Below are 14,888 nucleotides of genomic sequence, written 5' to 3'. Positions count from 1 at the left end.
TTTTTTTTTCCGGAGCATCCACATTCTCATTGAATATAGTTGAAAATGCGGATTTTTCCGCAAAATTAATGAACATGCTGCGTTTTTTTTGCGTAAAAAAATGCATCATGTGCACAAAAATTGCGGAATTCATTCTAATAATGGGATGATTAATGTATGCGTTTTTTAAGCGTTTTTTTGCAGGGAAAAAACGCTTAAACGTGAACATGTGCACACAGCCTAAAACTGAGCAGAAGCTCTCCAAAGCCTCCTCAAAAATATGGAGGTTCTGTTCTGAAAACCCTGCAAAAATACTCCAAGTGAACATACCCTAACTATGGTCACAGATCAGCTCAGCAAACTTAACTTTCTTAAAGTTGCTCACTGTTAACCTACAGTGGGTACGGAAAGTATTCAGACCCCTTTAACTTTTGCACTCTTTGTTTCATTGCAGCCATTTGGTAAATTCAAAAAAGTTCATTTTTTCTCATCAATGTGTCTGTACCCCATCTTGACGGAAAAAAAATAAATGTAGAAATTTGTGCAAATTTATTAAAAAAGAAAAACTGAAATATCACATGGTCATAAGTATTCAGACCCTTTGCACAGTATTGAGTAGAAGCACCCTTTTGAGCTAGTACAGCCAGGAGTCTTCTTGGGAATGATGCATCAAGTTTTTCACACCTAGATTTGGGGATCCTCTGCTATTTTTCCTTGCAGATCCTCTCCAGTTCCGTAAGGCTGGATGATGAATGTTGGTGGACAGCCATTTTCAGGTTTCTCCAGAGATGCTCAATTGGGTTTAGGTCAGGGCTCTGGCTGGGCCAGTCAAGAATGGTCATAAGTATTCCCAAGAAGACTCATGGCTGTACTAGCTCAAAAGGGCGCTTCTATTCAATAATGAGCAAAGGGTCTGAATACTTACGAGTCCATGTGATATTTCAGTTTTTCTTTTTTAATACATTTGCAAAAATTTCTACATTTGTTTTTTTTCAGTGAAGATGGGGTGCAGAGTGTACATTAATGAGAAAAAATGAACTTTTTTGAATTTACCAAATGGCTGAAATCAAACAGTGAAAAATTTAAAGGGGTCTGAATACTTTCAGTACCCACTGTATGACCAAGTGTGGTCAGTCAAAAAAGAAGCATGCGCTCGTTATTGGTGCATCACATCGTTTATGTGGGCATAAAAATCATTGAACACATCACCTGGTGTAAACAATTGTCTCAACCACAATTTTCACATTCACAACGTTATTTGCCAATCAGCACTCATTTAGGCATTTTATCTGCCCATGTAATCAGACCCTTGGGGTGCAATTACACTATCTGATTTTCAGGAACAAGTGCTCCAAGGAGTATCCTATTCATGAGCCTGGCTAAATAGGCTTCAAATGATCTGATGAAACAGTAAAAAGCTTGTTTGTACGGTGACATCATTTCTCAGCCATCATCATTGTTGGCAGCACATCGTCCTGTGTAAATAGGACATGTGCTGCCGAGAACAATGCTATTTTATGCACACAGAATGATTGTATTAACAATCGCCTATGCGTATGGATGCGCGGTCAGCCTATCTGAACAGGCTATTACCACTGAACGGTAAATATAGCTGATCGCCGGCCATTTAACGGATGATCAGGCTGTCTAAATGCAGGCTTAGGCCGTATACAGACGACTGTTGTTCTCAGTATGTGCTCTATCCATTTTGTAAATCTATATAAAACATATCCATTTTAGTCTATGTGGCAGTTCACATGTCAAGATGGTCTGTAAAAAAAATTAAAGAAAAAAAAACCCAAGACAAGTCTGTTTCTGATCCGAGTTACAGAATAAAATTACCATACAAATCTATGGGTCCGTAAAAAATCACGGACATTGTTAGTTTTTAATACTGTAATGAGTAGAAGTTTTTTTTTTTTGTTGAAGCATATGGAGAAAATCACGATAATGTTTGAATGAGGCCTTAGTCTTCATTTACATGTTGTTTTCCATCCCATTACCTCTTTGATTTTCAATTACATCCCATATAGTCTATATGAAGATGACATGTAAATCTATCACTCTGTAAGGTGTTTTCATGTATATCTGCCTGCTGTAGCTAAACATGGACAACACACTTGTCATTTTTCACATCACAATAGGTCTATACCCCCTTATCATATCGGTTGACATCTCCCCACTCGGAAATGCCACAGAATTTTAGAATAAAACATACACAGCTTCAATAATGCAGCCGGTGTCCGATTCATGCTGCCTATGTTTTGGGCAGGATAAATCTCATAATAGCTTCACTGATTAAGTTAAAGGGAGTCTACCTCCCATTCCTCCCCCTGGGTCAGTCTTTGGCTGTCCGTTACCTCAAAAATGTACTTTAAAATCCTCATTTCAACCAATAAAGTCTTATCCAATTCTGCGCCTTCTTGCTATGTCTACCACTCTTAAGGTCCCATACACATTAGACTACAGTGGGCTCGGTGGGATCAGTTCCTGTGTGTGGACCTTCTCACTTTGCCCGACAGGTGATTGAGAGAAAGAAGGATCTGTCCAGTTGAATTGCAATGGCCAACCCTACATCAGTGGCGTAACTACCGGGGTAGCAGCCAAAGCGGTTGCTTTGGGGCCCAGCCCATATAGGGGCTCAGGTCCCCAGCTCCAATCGGCGTTACCCGGGTAGTGCAATTAACTACAACTCCTCCCCTAGCAATGCATGTCTCTTGCACTTGCAGCCCCCGGCCGTGCTTGTTCCATCTTCAGTTCTCAGATGTTCTTCCTGCTTTCAGCGTCCGCTCATCACCTATGTGCATAAGTAATGAGCGGCTCATTACATATGCGCATATGTAATGAGCGGCACCACATGGACGCTGAAAGCAGGAATAACACTGTTGAGATGAGAAGATGGAACAAGCACCGACCGGGGGCTGCAAGAGACAGAGAGAGAGGTGACTGAGAATAACGGAGGGAGGCTCAGGGGCAGGCTCTGTCTGGCCTGGCGGGCTACCGGGTAAATATACACCATGTGGTGCTGGGCACTATATACCATGTGGTGCTGGGCGCTATATACACCATGTGGTGCTGGGCACTATATACCATGTGGTGCTGGGTGTTATATACACCATGTTGTGCTGGGCGCTATATACACCATGTGGTGCTGGGCACTATATACCATGTGGTGCTGGGTGTTATATACACCATGTGGTTCTGGGCGCTATATACACCATGTGGTGCTGGGCACTATATACCATGTGGTGCTGGGTGTTATATACACCATGTGGTGCTGGGCACTATATACCATGTGGTGCTGGGTGTTATATACACCATGTGGTGCTGGGCACTATATACCATGTGGCGATGGGCTCTATATACCATGTGGCGCTGGGCGCTATATACCATGTGGCGCTGGGCGCTATATACCATGTGGCGCTGGTCACTATATACCATGTGGCGCTGGGCACTATATACCATGTTGCGCTGGGCACTATATACCATGTGGCGCTGGGCACTATATACCATGTGGCGCTGGGCACTATATACCATGTGGCAATGGGCACTATATACCATGTGGCGCTGGGCGCTATATACATGTGGTGCTGGGCGCTATATACATGTGGTGCTGGGCGCTATATACCATGTGGTGCTGAGCGCTATATACACCATGTGGTTCTGGGCGCTATATACACCATGTGGTGCTGGACACTATATACCATGTGGTGCTGGGTGCTATATACCATGTGGTGCTGGGTGCTATATACCATGTGGTGCTGGGCGCTATATACCATGTGGTGCTGGGCGCTATATACCATGTGGTGCTGGGCGCTATATACCATGTGGTGCTGGGTGCTATATACACCATGTGGTGCTGGGTGCTATACGAGTATATATACCATGTGGTGCTGGGTGCTATATACCATGTGGTGCTGGGTGCTATACGAGTATATATACCATGTGGTGCTGGGTGCTATATACCATGTGGTGCTGGGCGCTATGTACCAGGTGGTGCTGGGCGCTATATACCATGTCTTGCTGGGCGCTGTATACCATGTGGTGTTGGGTCAGCAACTTAAAATATAAAATTATCAATGCTTAACTAATCTGATTGTATTGACTGAGTTACAGGATTAGGAATAATTGTGTTACATTATTTCTAATTCTGTTACTTAATGTGACTCTAGTATGCATTATCAGTAAGGGGGGGTGTCTTGAAGGGGGTGTGGTTTTGAGGGGGTGTGTCTTTAAGGGGGCCCCGTTTAAAAGTTTGCTATGGGGCCCAATCAGTTCTAGTTACGCCCCTGCCCTACATATTGTCCAGAGCCAAGAGTTCCTGCATACAGGGAAATTGGAAGAGATTGCCGTCAGCCTACAGCTATTTAAATGTGTGAAATTCTAAAGGTCTGATGATGTTGTTGATGGGGAGTGGAGTGGGTCGGACTCTGATAACACCTGTGTTTTCAGTTCCCTTTCTCTCTTCAATTTAAGCAGCAGAGAAACAATCTCATTAGTAAAAAGGATCTGTTAAAAGGATGCAAATATGAAGCAGAAGTGACCCATTGACCATACACAAGAACGTCAGTGAGCTCTTTCATTTTCAATACGGGAGAAATTGAGAAAGTTTAGTTGAGAATCACTTTATAAAAAGGAAAAAAAGCTTCGATATACACAATCATGAAAGTATCTAAAGGTTAATACCTATCTGGCATTACATTTGCTTGGCCACAAATCTTTTCCTTACCTGCTTGAGAGCTGCCCGACAGGCGAACTGCATTAAAATAAGGAGTCACCACAGAGACAAGAAAAGTAAAAAGAGCAAGGATCAAAATAAATCTCCCCATCCAGAACGCAATTTCCTTCAAACCTAATATAAAAGACAAAAAGTGACAAACAATCAAAGTAATTTGTACAGAAGTGTTTTACCAGCACAGAGGCTCAGGGCTTCATCGATTAGCTTTATAAGCAGAACAGAACCATCAATAGCATTAAAATCTGCATGAAAGGAAACTTGTAATTACTGCAAGCCGGATTTGCTGAAGACAACCATTCTTGATCCCCAGCCTTTACTTTGATTGAATTTTCTCATTTTTAGTGGATATTTAGAGCTTTTAATTTTAAAGGGAGTGTCAAACTCCCATCAACTGGTGTTTTGGCCTCATATATTGCCCATACTGAATTTTCTCACTGCTGCTTCTCCCACTATTTGTATCATTCCTTGTGGATCTTGAGAGTTGATAAAGGGAAACTCTGCTGAAAAGGGGGCTGAAAAAGTGCAGGCACATGTCCACCATATCTGACAATATGTATTAGTGACAGCAGTCGGGATGTCAACTGTACGACAGTCACCCATGTTAGCCACTGGGGCTGAATTGCTAAGCTACATGTACCACAATGCTGACTTCTAGAGGACCTTTTACAAATTTTTTCATGTTGAGTTGGGCACAAAATGTAATAGTAGCTGAAGAAGAGAATAAACTATGTTTTTTATTTCACCTCTCCATAACAAATGAAAAAAAAGTCCAAGTGGGTGTGATCACAGTTTTCACTGGGGGTGTGTTCTTCTCCATGTATAATGCTAACCAATCATAGCAATAATACTCAAAGGAGAGGACACGCCCCCATCACATCTTACAGCAGGGTTTTCAGTGTGTAAGATGTAATCACACTTATGTCTGCTGTGCTCAAGCAACTTGTACTCGCTCTGCCGTGAGAACAGGCTGTCATATCTCGTAAGGAACAGTCTGTTCTATAATGGATATAAAGACAGCCCACTCTAGTGTTACTGAAGAATAAGTACAACAGACATAAGTGCGGTTAATAACAACTCTGGACATGCAGTGTGGGAAATGGGCAGTAAAGCTGGACTTACGGCCCCCTCCACATCTCCTGGTGTACTGACATGTCTCCTGGTAGTGCCTCCAGCCTCGCGACACTACCCTGACAGACACAGCAAACCTTCTTGCCACAGCTCGCATTGATGTGCCATCCTGGATGAGCTGCACTACCTGAGCCACTTGTATGGGTTGTAGAGTCCGTCTCATGCTACCACGAGTGTGAAAGCACAACCAACATTCAAAAGTGACTAAAACATCAGCCAGAAAGCATTGGTACTGAGATGTGGTCTGTGGTCCCCACCTGCAGTACCACTCCTTTATTGAGGGTGTCTTGATAATTGCCAATAATTTCCATCTGTTGTCTATTCCATTTGCACAACAGCATGTGAAATTGATTGTCAATCAGTGTTGCTTCCTAAGTGGACAGTTTGATTTCACAGAAGTTTGATTTACTTGGAGTTATGTTCTGTTGTTTAAGTGTTCCCTTTAATTTTTTGAGTAGTGTACTATATGGGGAAGCATTACATTCTATGGGGGGGGGCTGCATTATTATTTATAAGGGTGTTGCATTATACTAGATGGTGGGACTGCATTATACTTTATGGGATGGCTACATTATATTCTACGGGGGGCTACATTATACTTTATTGAGAACTATGGGGTGCATTATAACATACAGTTGTGGACAAAAGTATTGACACCCCTGCAATTCTGTCAGAGAATACTCAGTTTCTTCCTGAAAATGATTGCAAACACAAATTCTTTGGTATTATCTTCATTTAATTTGTCTTAAATGAAAAAACACAAAAAGAATTGTCCTAAAGCCAAATTGGATAAAATTCCACACCAAACATAAAAAAGAGGGTGGACAAAAATATTGGCACTGTTAGAAAAATCATGTGATGCTTCTCTAATTTGTGTAATTAACAGCACCTGTAACTTACCTGTGGCACCTAACAGGTGTTGGCAACAACTAAATCACACTTGCAGCCAGTTGACATGGATTAAAGTTGACTCAACCTCTGTCCTGTGTCCTTGCGTTTACCACATTGAGCATGGAGAAAAGAAAGAAGACCAAAGAACTGTGAGGACTTGAGAAACCAAATTGTGAGGAAGCATGAGCAATCTCAAGGCTGCAAGTCCATCTCCAAAGACCTGAATGTTCCTGTGTCTACCGTGCGCAGTGTCATCAAAAAGTTTACAGCCCATGGCACTGTGGCTAACCTCCCTAGATGTGGACGGAAAAGAAAAATTGACAAGAGATTTCAACGCAAGATTGTGCGGATGTTGGATAAAGAACCTCGACTAACATCCAAACAAGTTCAAGCTGCCCTGCAGTCCGAGGGTACAACAGTGTCAACCCGTACTATCCGGCGGCGTCTGAATGAAAAGGGACTGTATGGTAGGAGACCCAGGAAAACCCCACTTCTTACTCCGAGACATAAAAAAGCCAGGCTGGAGTTTGCCAAAACTTACCTGAAAAAGCCTAAAACGTTTTGAAGAATGTTCTCTGGTCAGATGAGACAAAGGTAGAGCTTTTTGGGCAAAGGCATCAACATAGAGTTTACAGGAGAAAAAAAAGAGGCATTCAAAGAAAAGAACATGGTCCCTACAGTCAAACATGGCGGAGGTTCCCTGATGCTTTGGGGTTGCTTTGCTGCCTCTGGCCTGTTTGACCGTGTGCATGGCATTATGAAGTCTGAAGACTACCAACAAGTTTTGCAGCATAACGTAGGGCCCAGTGTGAGAAAGCTGGGTCTCCCTCAGAGGTCATGGGTCTTCCAGCAGGACAATGACCCAAAACACACTTCAAAAAGCACTAGAAAATGGTTTGAGAGAAAGCACTGGAGACTTCTAAGGTGGCCAGCAATGAGTCCAGACCTGAATCCCATAGAACACCTGTGGAGAGATCTAAAAATGACAGTTTGGAGAAGGCACCCTTCAAATATCAGGGACCTGGAGCAGTTTGCCAAAGAAGAATGGTCTAAAATTCCAGCAGAGCATTGTAAGAAACTCATTGATGGTTACCGGAAGCGGTTGGTTGCAGTTATTTTGGCTAAAGGTTGTGCAACCAAGTATTAGGCTGAGGGTGCCAATACTTTTGTCTGGCCCATTTTTGGAGTTTTGTGTGAAATGATCAATGTTTTGCTTTTTGTTTCATTCTCTTTTGTGTTTTTTAATTTAAGACAAATTAAATGAAGATAATACCAAAGAATTTGTGTTTGCAATCATTTTCAGGAAGAAACTGAGTATTATCTGACAGAATTGCAGGGGTGTCAATACTTTTAGCCACAACTGACGGGGGCTGCATACTGTTCGCGTGGCTGGTCTGGGGCCGGAATCTCCAGGAGTGGACCCTCTGGGCTGTGGCACCGAGGGGCCCCCGGGCGAGCTGCCAGGTGGAACCGACCCCCATACAGGGACCATTAGGAGCAGGCTCAGGGGTTTGAGTACCACGCTAGCCGGTACCAAGAGGGGCGGCTCCGGATGGACTGGAGTAGGAGTGTGGGACTGAAGTGTAGATAACAGGACAGAGCTGGAACACAGGAGACAGGAGTGGAGTAAGACTGTAGACTGGAACGTGGAGGAATGGCTGGAGCAGGAACACAGGAGACAGGATTGGAGTAGGACGGAAGGACTGGAGCAGGATGGAACAGTTACAACGGAGGCAGGACTGGAGTAGGACGGATCAGGAACACCGGAGGCAGGACTGGAGTAGGACGGAAGGACTGGAGCAGGTTGGAACAGGAACACCGGAGGCAGGACTGGAGTAGGACGGAAGGACTGGAGCAGGATGGAACAGGAACACCGGAGGCAGGACTGGAGTAGGATGGAAGGACTGGAGCAAGATGGAACAGGAACACCGGAGGCAGGACTGGAGTAGGAGACACGGATAGCAGGACTGCGAGGCTGCTGCAGGGAGCACACGAGAACGGGACTGTGAGACTGCAGAGAGCACACGAACAAGCGAGGCCCAGTGTGCTAGGAAACATAACGATCAGGCGCCTCCCTCAAGGGGAAGCGGCCTGATATGCCCGTCTAGTCTGCCATTGGTCAGGGGGTGCTTCCAGGTCAGGGCATAGCCGGAGCACAAGAAGCTGAAGGGAGGCGCGTGCCTATCAGAGGTGACCGACGTGGCTGTCGGGCGGCGAGGGGCTGCGGCGTGGGAGCGATGGCCGGGTGAGTATGCAGAGACGGCATGGGAGCGGAGGCCGGGTGACTATGTCGGAACGGCGTGACACATTCTACTGTATCGATGACCATGGGGAGTGCATTATACTATATGGAGGACCATGGGGAGTGCATTATACTATATGGAGGACCATGGGGGGTGCATTATACTATATGGAGGACTATGGGGTGTATTATACTAAACAAGCAAAATGCTGTCTATTCATTGAGTGATTGGATTGGTTATTTCTGAACAAAAATTATTGTTCACAGCAGCACATCACTCCGTGAAAACTGCAGATATGCTGCTGATAACATGATACCGTATGTGGCCAGATTGATTTACTAGTGATTATTCTGTTCCCATCATTGTTTCTCAGTTGGTGTAAAGAGGACGGGTCACGAGCGTTGAACGACTTCAATCACTGTCTATCACACTCGTTTAGCCGCCTGAACTCAGCACATCTAAATACAATCAAAATGTTTTTGTGTGATGGTGCAATAGGTGAGCATTTGGAGCCCCATTTTAAAACTTTTGCCAAGGTTATCTTTGCTTAATATTTAAATTTATTTGGTGATCTTAAATATATAAGTGTGACAAACATGCAAAAGAAATGGAAATCAGGAAAGGGCAAACACTTTTCACACAACTGTACATTTCACACATTGAGAAATTTGTCCTAAACTATGGTGGAGCGTGTTCTTTTCTGCTTATGATTGGTCAGCATGATACACGGAAAAGTACACATCCTCAGAGAAAACTGTATGATAACACCCACTTGGACTTCAAAACAAGTTAACTCTAAAGGTACTGTCACACTTAGCGATGTACCAGCGATCCCGACCAGCGATGTGACACGGTCAGGATCGCTGGTACATCGCTAAGTGGTCGCTAGTGAGCTGCCACACAGGCAGATCTCACCAGCGACATCGCAGGGGTCGGGGGTCGCTACTTACCTGTCAGACGAGGCGATCCTGACGTCCTCCCGCCCGCGTCCACGCGTTGCTCGTCTCCACAGCAGGAAGCTGACGAGAAGCAGTCCAGGCCGTTCTCGCGCGATCAGCGATAACGAGCGGGGGAGCCAGTCGGAGGTAAGTATCAGACACAGCGATGTCGCTAGCAATATCGCTATAACATCACAAGTTATAGCGATATTGCTAGCGATATCGCTTAGTGTGACAGGCCCTTTAGAAAGCACAGTCTAAAGAGGAGCCAAATTTATTATGCAGTATGAGCCACTTTGTCAAATCTGGTGAATTTTAAAGGGGTAGTCCAGGCTTGGAAGAAAAGTCTGCAGTTACTCTATATGTGCACGCTGTCACGATCTTCCGGTGTGAAAGGGCAGACACATGACTGCACGTATGTGATATGCATACTTTCAACAACATACTGACTAGACTCATCAGGCTTCATTCGTTTCTCTTCTATTGAGAGAAGCCAATTGGAGAGTCAACATGTGACAAATATGCAGACTGCACATATGCTGTCACTGGGATTACCAGTGAATCGCGCCAGTGTGCACACTGCACGCTGTCACATAGAATCATTGAAGACATTTGTCCCACGCCCAGACAAACCCTTTAAGACTGTCTAGTCCAAATCTAAAAGAAAGACAGAAACTCAGTCACCCTGCATAGAATAAGGTCGGTTTGACTTTGACCCATGTCTAGATTGGAAAAAATGTTTGGCTAGTAAATAGACATGAATCAGCAAGGCTTAAAAAACACAGCAGAGCTGCGGGCACAGTGTCCAGTGTATGGGAACAAAACAGCATCTAACAGGTCATGCCTTAAAATTTTTATTTTTGGTAGGATTAGTATCCACTACAAATCTTAGAATCACATTGGTGTCCCATATGAAGAAAGTGGAAAGTCATACATGTACACCATTCACTGGGAGACAGAAAAACACTGGACTCTGCCATCTCTGGCTGTCCTATAAGTAATATGAAGAGCCCCTTAATGGATTCCAAGATCCGCAAGATCAGCAAGTTATTGCCTATACTCTGGGTATTATTTTGGTATCAACCCTTTAAGAATGATTTAACAAACATAGATTTCCATGTTTGGTGCTTTTGGCTGGTTTCACAAGCATACCTTTGCATGAGCACTGAGGCTGAAGACCCCCAAACCCTGTAGATTTAACCCCTTCGTGATCGGGCAAATTTTTAAAATTCTGACCATTGTCACTTTATGTGGTCATAACTCTGGAATGCTTCAACAAATCCCAGTGATTTTGAGACTGTTTTATCGTGGCACATTATAATTTATGATAGTGGTACATTTAGATTGACATATTTTGTGTTTATTTATAAAAAATATAAGAAACTTGTCAAAAATGTAAAAAAAATTGCAATTTTCAAACTTTGAATGATTATCCCTTTAATCCAGATAGTCATAACAAACAAAAACATTAATAAATAACATTTCCCACATGTCTGCCTTACATCATTACCATTTTTAAAATGCTAATTTATTTTGTTTGCCTTTTAAGAGGTTTAAAAATGTAGCAGCAATTTTTCCTTTTTTCAAGGAAATTTACAAAATTTTTTTTTTAAGGGACCTATCCAAGTTTGAAGTGACTTTTGGGGTGATATATATTGGGAAACCCCAAACATGATACCATTTTAAAAACTGCATCCCCTGACATATTGAAAACTGCTGTCAGGTAGTTTATTAACCCTTCAGGTGATTTTCAGGAATTAATGCAAAGTGGTATATCCGGAATGAAAAAGTGTTTGTTTACCATCTAAATGTCACTAACTTCTGAACTGACTGCTGTAGCCGGGAGACTCTAAAGCCCCCGTTACACATAGCGATATTGCTAGCAATATCGCTGTAACGTCACCGATTTTGTGACGTAGCAGCGATATTGCTGTGTCTGATACTTACCTCCGACCGGCTCCCCCGCTGATTATCGCTGGTCGCGCGAGACTGTCCTGGACCATTTCTCGTCAGGCGCTTCCTGTGGCGCTGACGAGCGACAAGTGGACGTGGGCGGGAGGACGTCAGGATCGCCGCGTCTGACAGGTAAGTAGCGACCCCCGACCCCTGCTATGTCGCTGGTGAGATCTGCCTGTGTGGCAGCTCACTAGTGACCACTTAGCGATCCACCAGCGATCCATATCGTTGTGGGGATCGCTGGTGCATCGCTAAGTATAACGGTACCCTAAGGCCGCTATTTGGCCATGAACTGCTATGGCAAACATCAGGACCACACAATCATAATCTCGGTGTGTCAATTAGATTAAAGTGCAAGCCCCCACAACCTATTAACCATTTATTTGATGTAGTTACTTTTGACAGCAGCAAGTAAGGGGTTAAGCAGATATGGATGGTGCCAATACCGATCATTTGTGATACAGCAAGTTGTCAGATATAGTGGACAGCCGACAGCTGCTGGATTATCACCTGCATGGGGTTGATATTCCCTTATATCTCAGGTCAATAAATATAAGTATTGGCTGTCACGAAGGGGTTTTAAAGATGCAAACAAACAGCACGGTAAATTCCCAATGATGCGATTAGTTCAGGGGGTCAAGCCAGGATCTGCGTCTTATTTGAAACTATATCTCACACTTGCCAGATGCCATCTTTCCCAGAATGTCCTGCAGGCCTCCAGAAAAGGAAGAGTGCTCATGAAGACGCCCATGGATTTTGGTCTGATATCGGACTGGTAGCGGGTCTCCCAACCCGAGCAGGACAGCGTCACAGAAATATATGAAGCGGTCACGCTCAGGTGAGCCACGGCCAGTCCATGCTCAGACTGATGGCACGAACGTCTGCATGGGCCTTAGGAGTTGGAGACTCTCCTACAACAGAAGGCTTCGAGGCGTGAACTGCTCACACGAACTCCCGACCTCCAACCTTCTGCAATGCAAAATCCTCCCCAAATGGCGTGGATCTTGCTGGGTATTCTGATGTGGATTACTGCAGGTTTTCTCCCTTCTTATTTCACAGTATAATCACACACTGAGGCTTAAGCTATATTGTGTATTTCCTGACATCAATAATACTGATACTGTAATACAAGCTTTCCGGAAAGAAAATCTGCTGCATACACGCCCTGTGGACACAGATTATTAAAAGGGCTGGTCGAGCAAAAACGCTTTGCACATAGGATTGGATATGCAAAAAATAAGAATCTCAGTCACCTTCGTGTATCGAGGTGGACACTCCATGGTCTGCGCAGAAATAGGAAGCCGTGAATCACTGCTGAGCCAGATGCCAGACTGATGTGGCTTGTGATTGGCTGCAACAGTCAGGTGACACTCAGCAGCACCAGAAAACATCTGAGAAGACATCTGACCGCTGCAGCCAATCACAGGTCACAACAGTCCGACAGCTAAGAGAACAATTACATCCCGGATTTCCCGGATGCAGGTGATTAAGGTGGGGCTTATTTTTTCACATCTGCCTTCCTCATGGAAAATATTTGTTTTGCTTGGACAACCCCTTTAATAAACACCGCTCATCTTCTGATTGCCCGCAGTGAGTGAGCATGGAGCTACCGTGCACAGATCCGCACACTCGTGACGTCACTTCATCCACAGAGGCACGTGCGCACAAAGGGTTAAACCTCCTGGCAGTCATACAGCACATAACGCGTGGAGAAGATGCAGGCACAGATGGCAGCATACGAGGCGCACTGCGTACCTAGCGGGTGACTCCTGAGACACAGGAGGATGAAGAACGACACTAGCAGCAGGCACAACACTAGAGCGCGGCTCCGGACGGCCATGTCTCGGGAGCAGGAACTGCCTGTGAGTCCGTGGTCACACGTGACCGGAAACCGCTCCAGTTCTCTAGTAGTCGCTGCTGTGAGCGCTGCTTGTGTACAGTACCCACATAAAGCACCTACTGTCGTGCGCTCTCTATGTACCCACAATGCACCTCACTGCCAGGGCCTGCGGTATTGCGCTGTATGTATAGGTGTGCAGTACCCACAATGCACCTCACGCAGTATTGCGCTCTATGTATAGGTGTGCAGTACCCACAATGCACCTCACCGCCCTGCAGTATTGCGCTCTATGTATATAGGTGTGCAGTACCCACAATGCACCTCACCGCCCTGCAGTATTGCGCTCTGTGTATAGGTGTGCAGTACCCGCAATGCACCTAACCGCCCTGCAGTATTGCGCTCTGTGTTGGTGTGCAGTACCCACAATGCACCTCACCGCCCGGGCCTGCGGTATTGCGCTCTGTGTATAGGTGTGCAGTACCCACAATGCACCTCACCACCCTGCAGTATTGCGCTCTAAGTATAGTTGTGCAGTACCCACAATGCATCTCACCGCCCTGCAGTATTGTGCTCTATGTATATAGGTGTGCAGTACCCACAATGCACCTCACCGCCATGCAGTATTGCGCTCTATGTATAGGTGTGCAGTACCCACAATGCATCTCACCGCCCTGCAGTATTGTGCTCTATGTATATAGGTGTGCAGTACCCACAATGCACCTCACCGCCATGCAGTATTGCGCTCTATGTATAGGTGTGCAGTACCCACAATGCACCTCACCGCCCTGAAGTATTGCGCTCAATGTATAGGTGTGCAGTACCCACAATGCACCTCACCGCCCAGCAGTATTGCGCTCTGTGTATAGGTGAGCAGTACCCACAATGCACCTCACCGCCCAGCAGTATTGCGCTCTATGTATATAGGTGTGCAGTACCCACAATGCACCTCACCGCCCTGAAGTATTGCACTCTGTGTATAGGTGTGCAGTACCCACAATGCATCTCACCGCCCTGCAGTATTGTGCTCTATGTATATAGGTGTGCAGTACCCACAATGCACCTCACCGCCCTGCAGTATTGCGCTCTGTGTATAGGTGTGCAGTACCCACAATGCACCTCACCGCCCAGCAGTATTGCGCTCTATGTATATAGGTGTGCAGTACCCACAATGCACC

General features: G+C 45.0%; 1 protein-coding gene across 5 annotated transcripts in view; it reads right to left on the bottom strand.

Moving 5' to 3' along the window:
* The window catches only part of UBXN8 (UBX domain protein 8), an 84,316-nt gene extending 70,351 nt beyond the window's left edge, over positions 1-13,965 (bottom strand). For 3 of the 5 annotated variants that reach the window (XR_012219959.1, XR_012219960.1, XM_073543438.1), the window contains exons 1-2: positions 13,629-13,957; positions 4,709-4,831 (exon numbers count right to left, since the gene is read on the bottom strand). Coding sequence is in view for 3 of the 5 variants with exons in the window: in XM_073543438.1 (XP_073399539.1) it covers positions 4,709-4,831; positions 13,629-13,713 (208 nt within the window). In the remaining 2 variants the exon portion in view is untranslated. Of the gene's footprint in view, positions 1-4,708; positions 4,832-13,126; positions 13,257-13,628 lie in introns of those variants that run through there. The other 2 variants (XM_073543451.1, XM_073543460.1) reach the window with 2 other exon arrangements.
* Between the last annotated feature and the right edge of the window lie 923 nt (positions 13,966-14,888).

Source organism: Dendrobates tinctorius, unplaced genomic scaffold (assembly GCF_039654945.1).
Source record: "Dendrobates tinctorius isolate UK_male_01 unplaced genomic scaffold, ASM3965494v1 ptg000011l, whole genome shotgun sequence".
In the NCBI taxonomy this organism is placed as follows: Eukaryota; Metazoa; Chordata; class Amphibia; order Anura; family Dendrobatidae; genus Dendrobates; species Dendrobates tinctorius.
The sequence above is the reverse complement of the archived record's forward strand: the minus strand, read 5'-3'. Positions and strand labels throughout refer to the sequence as shown.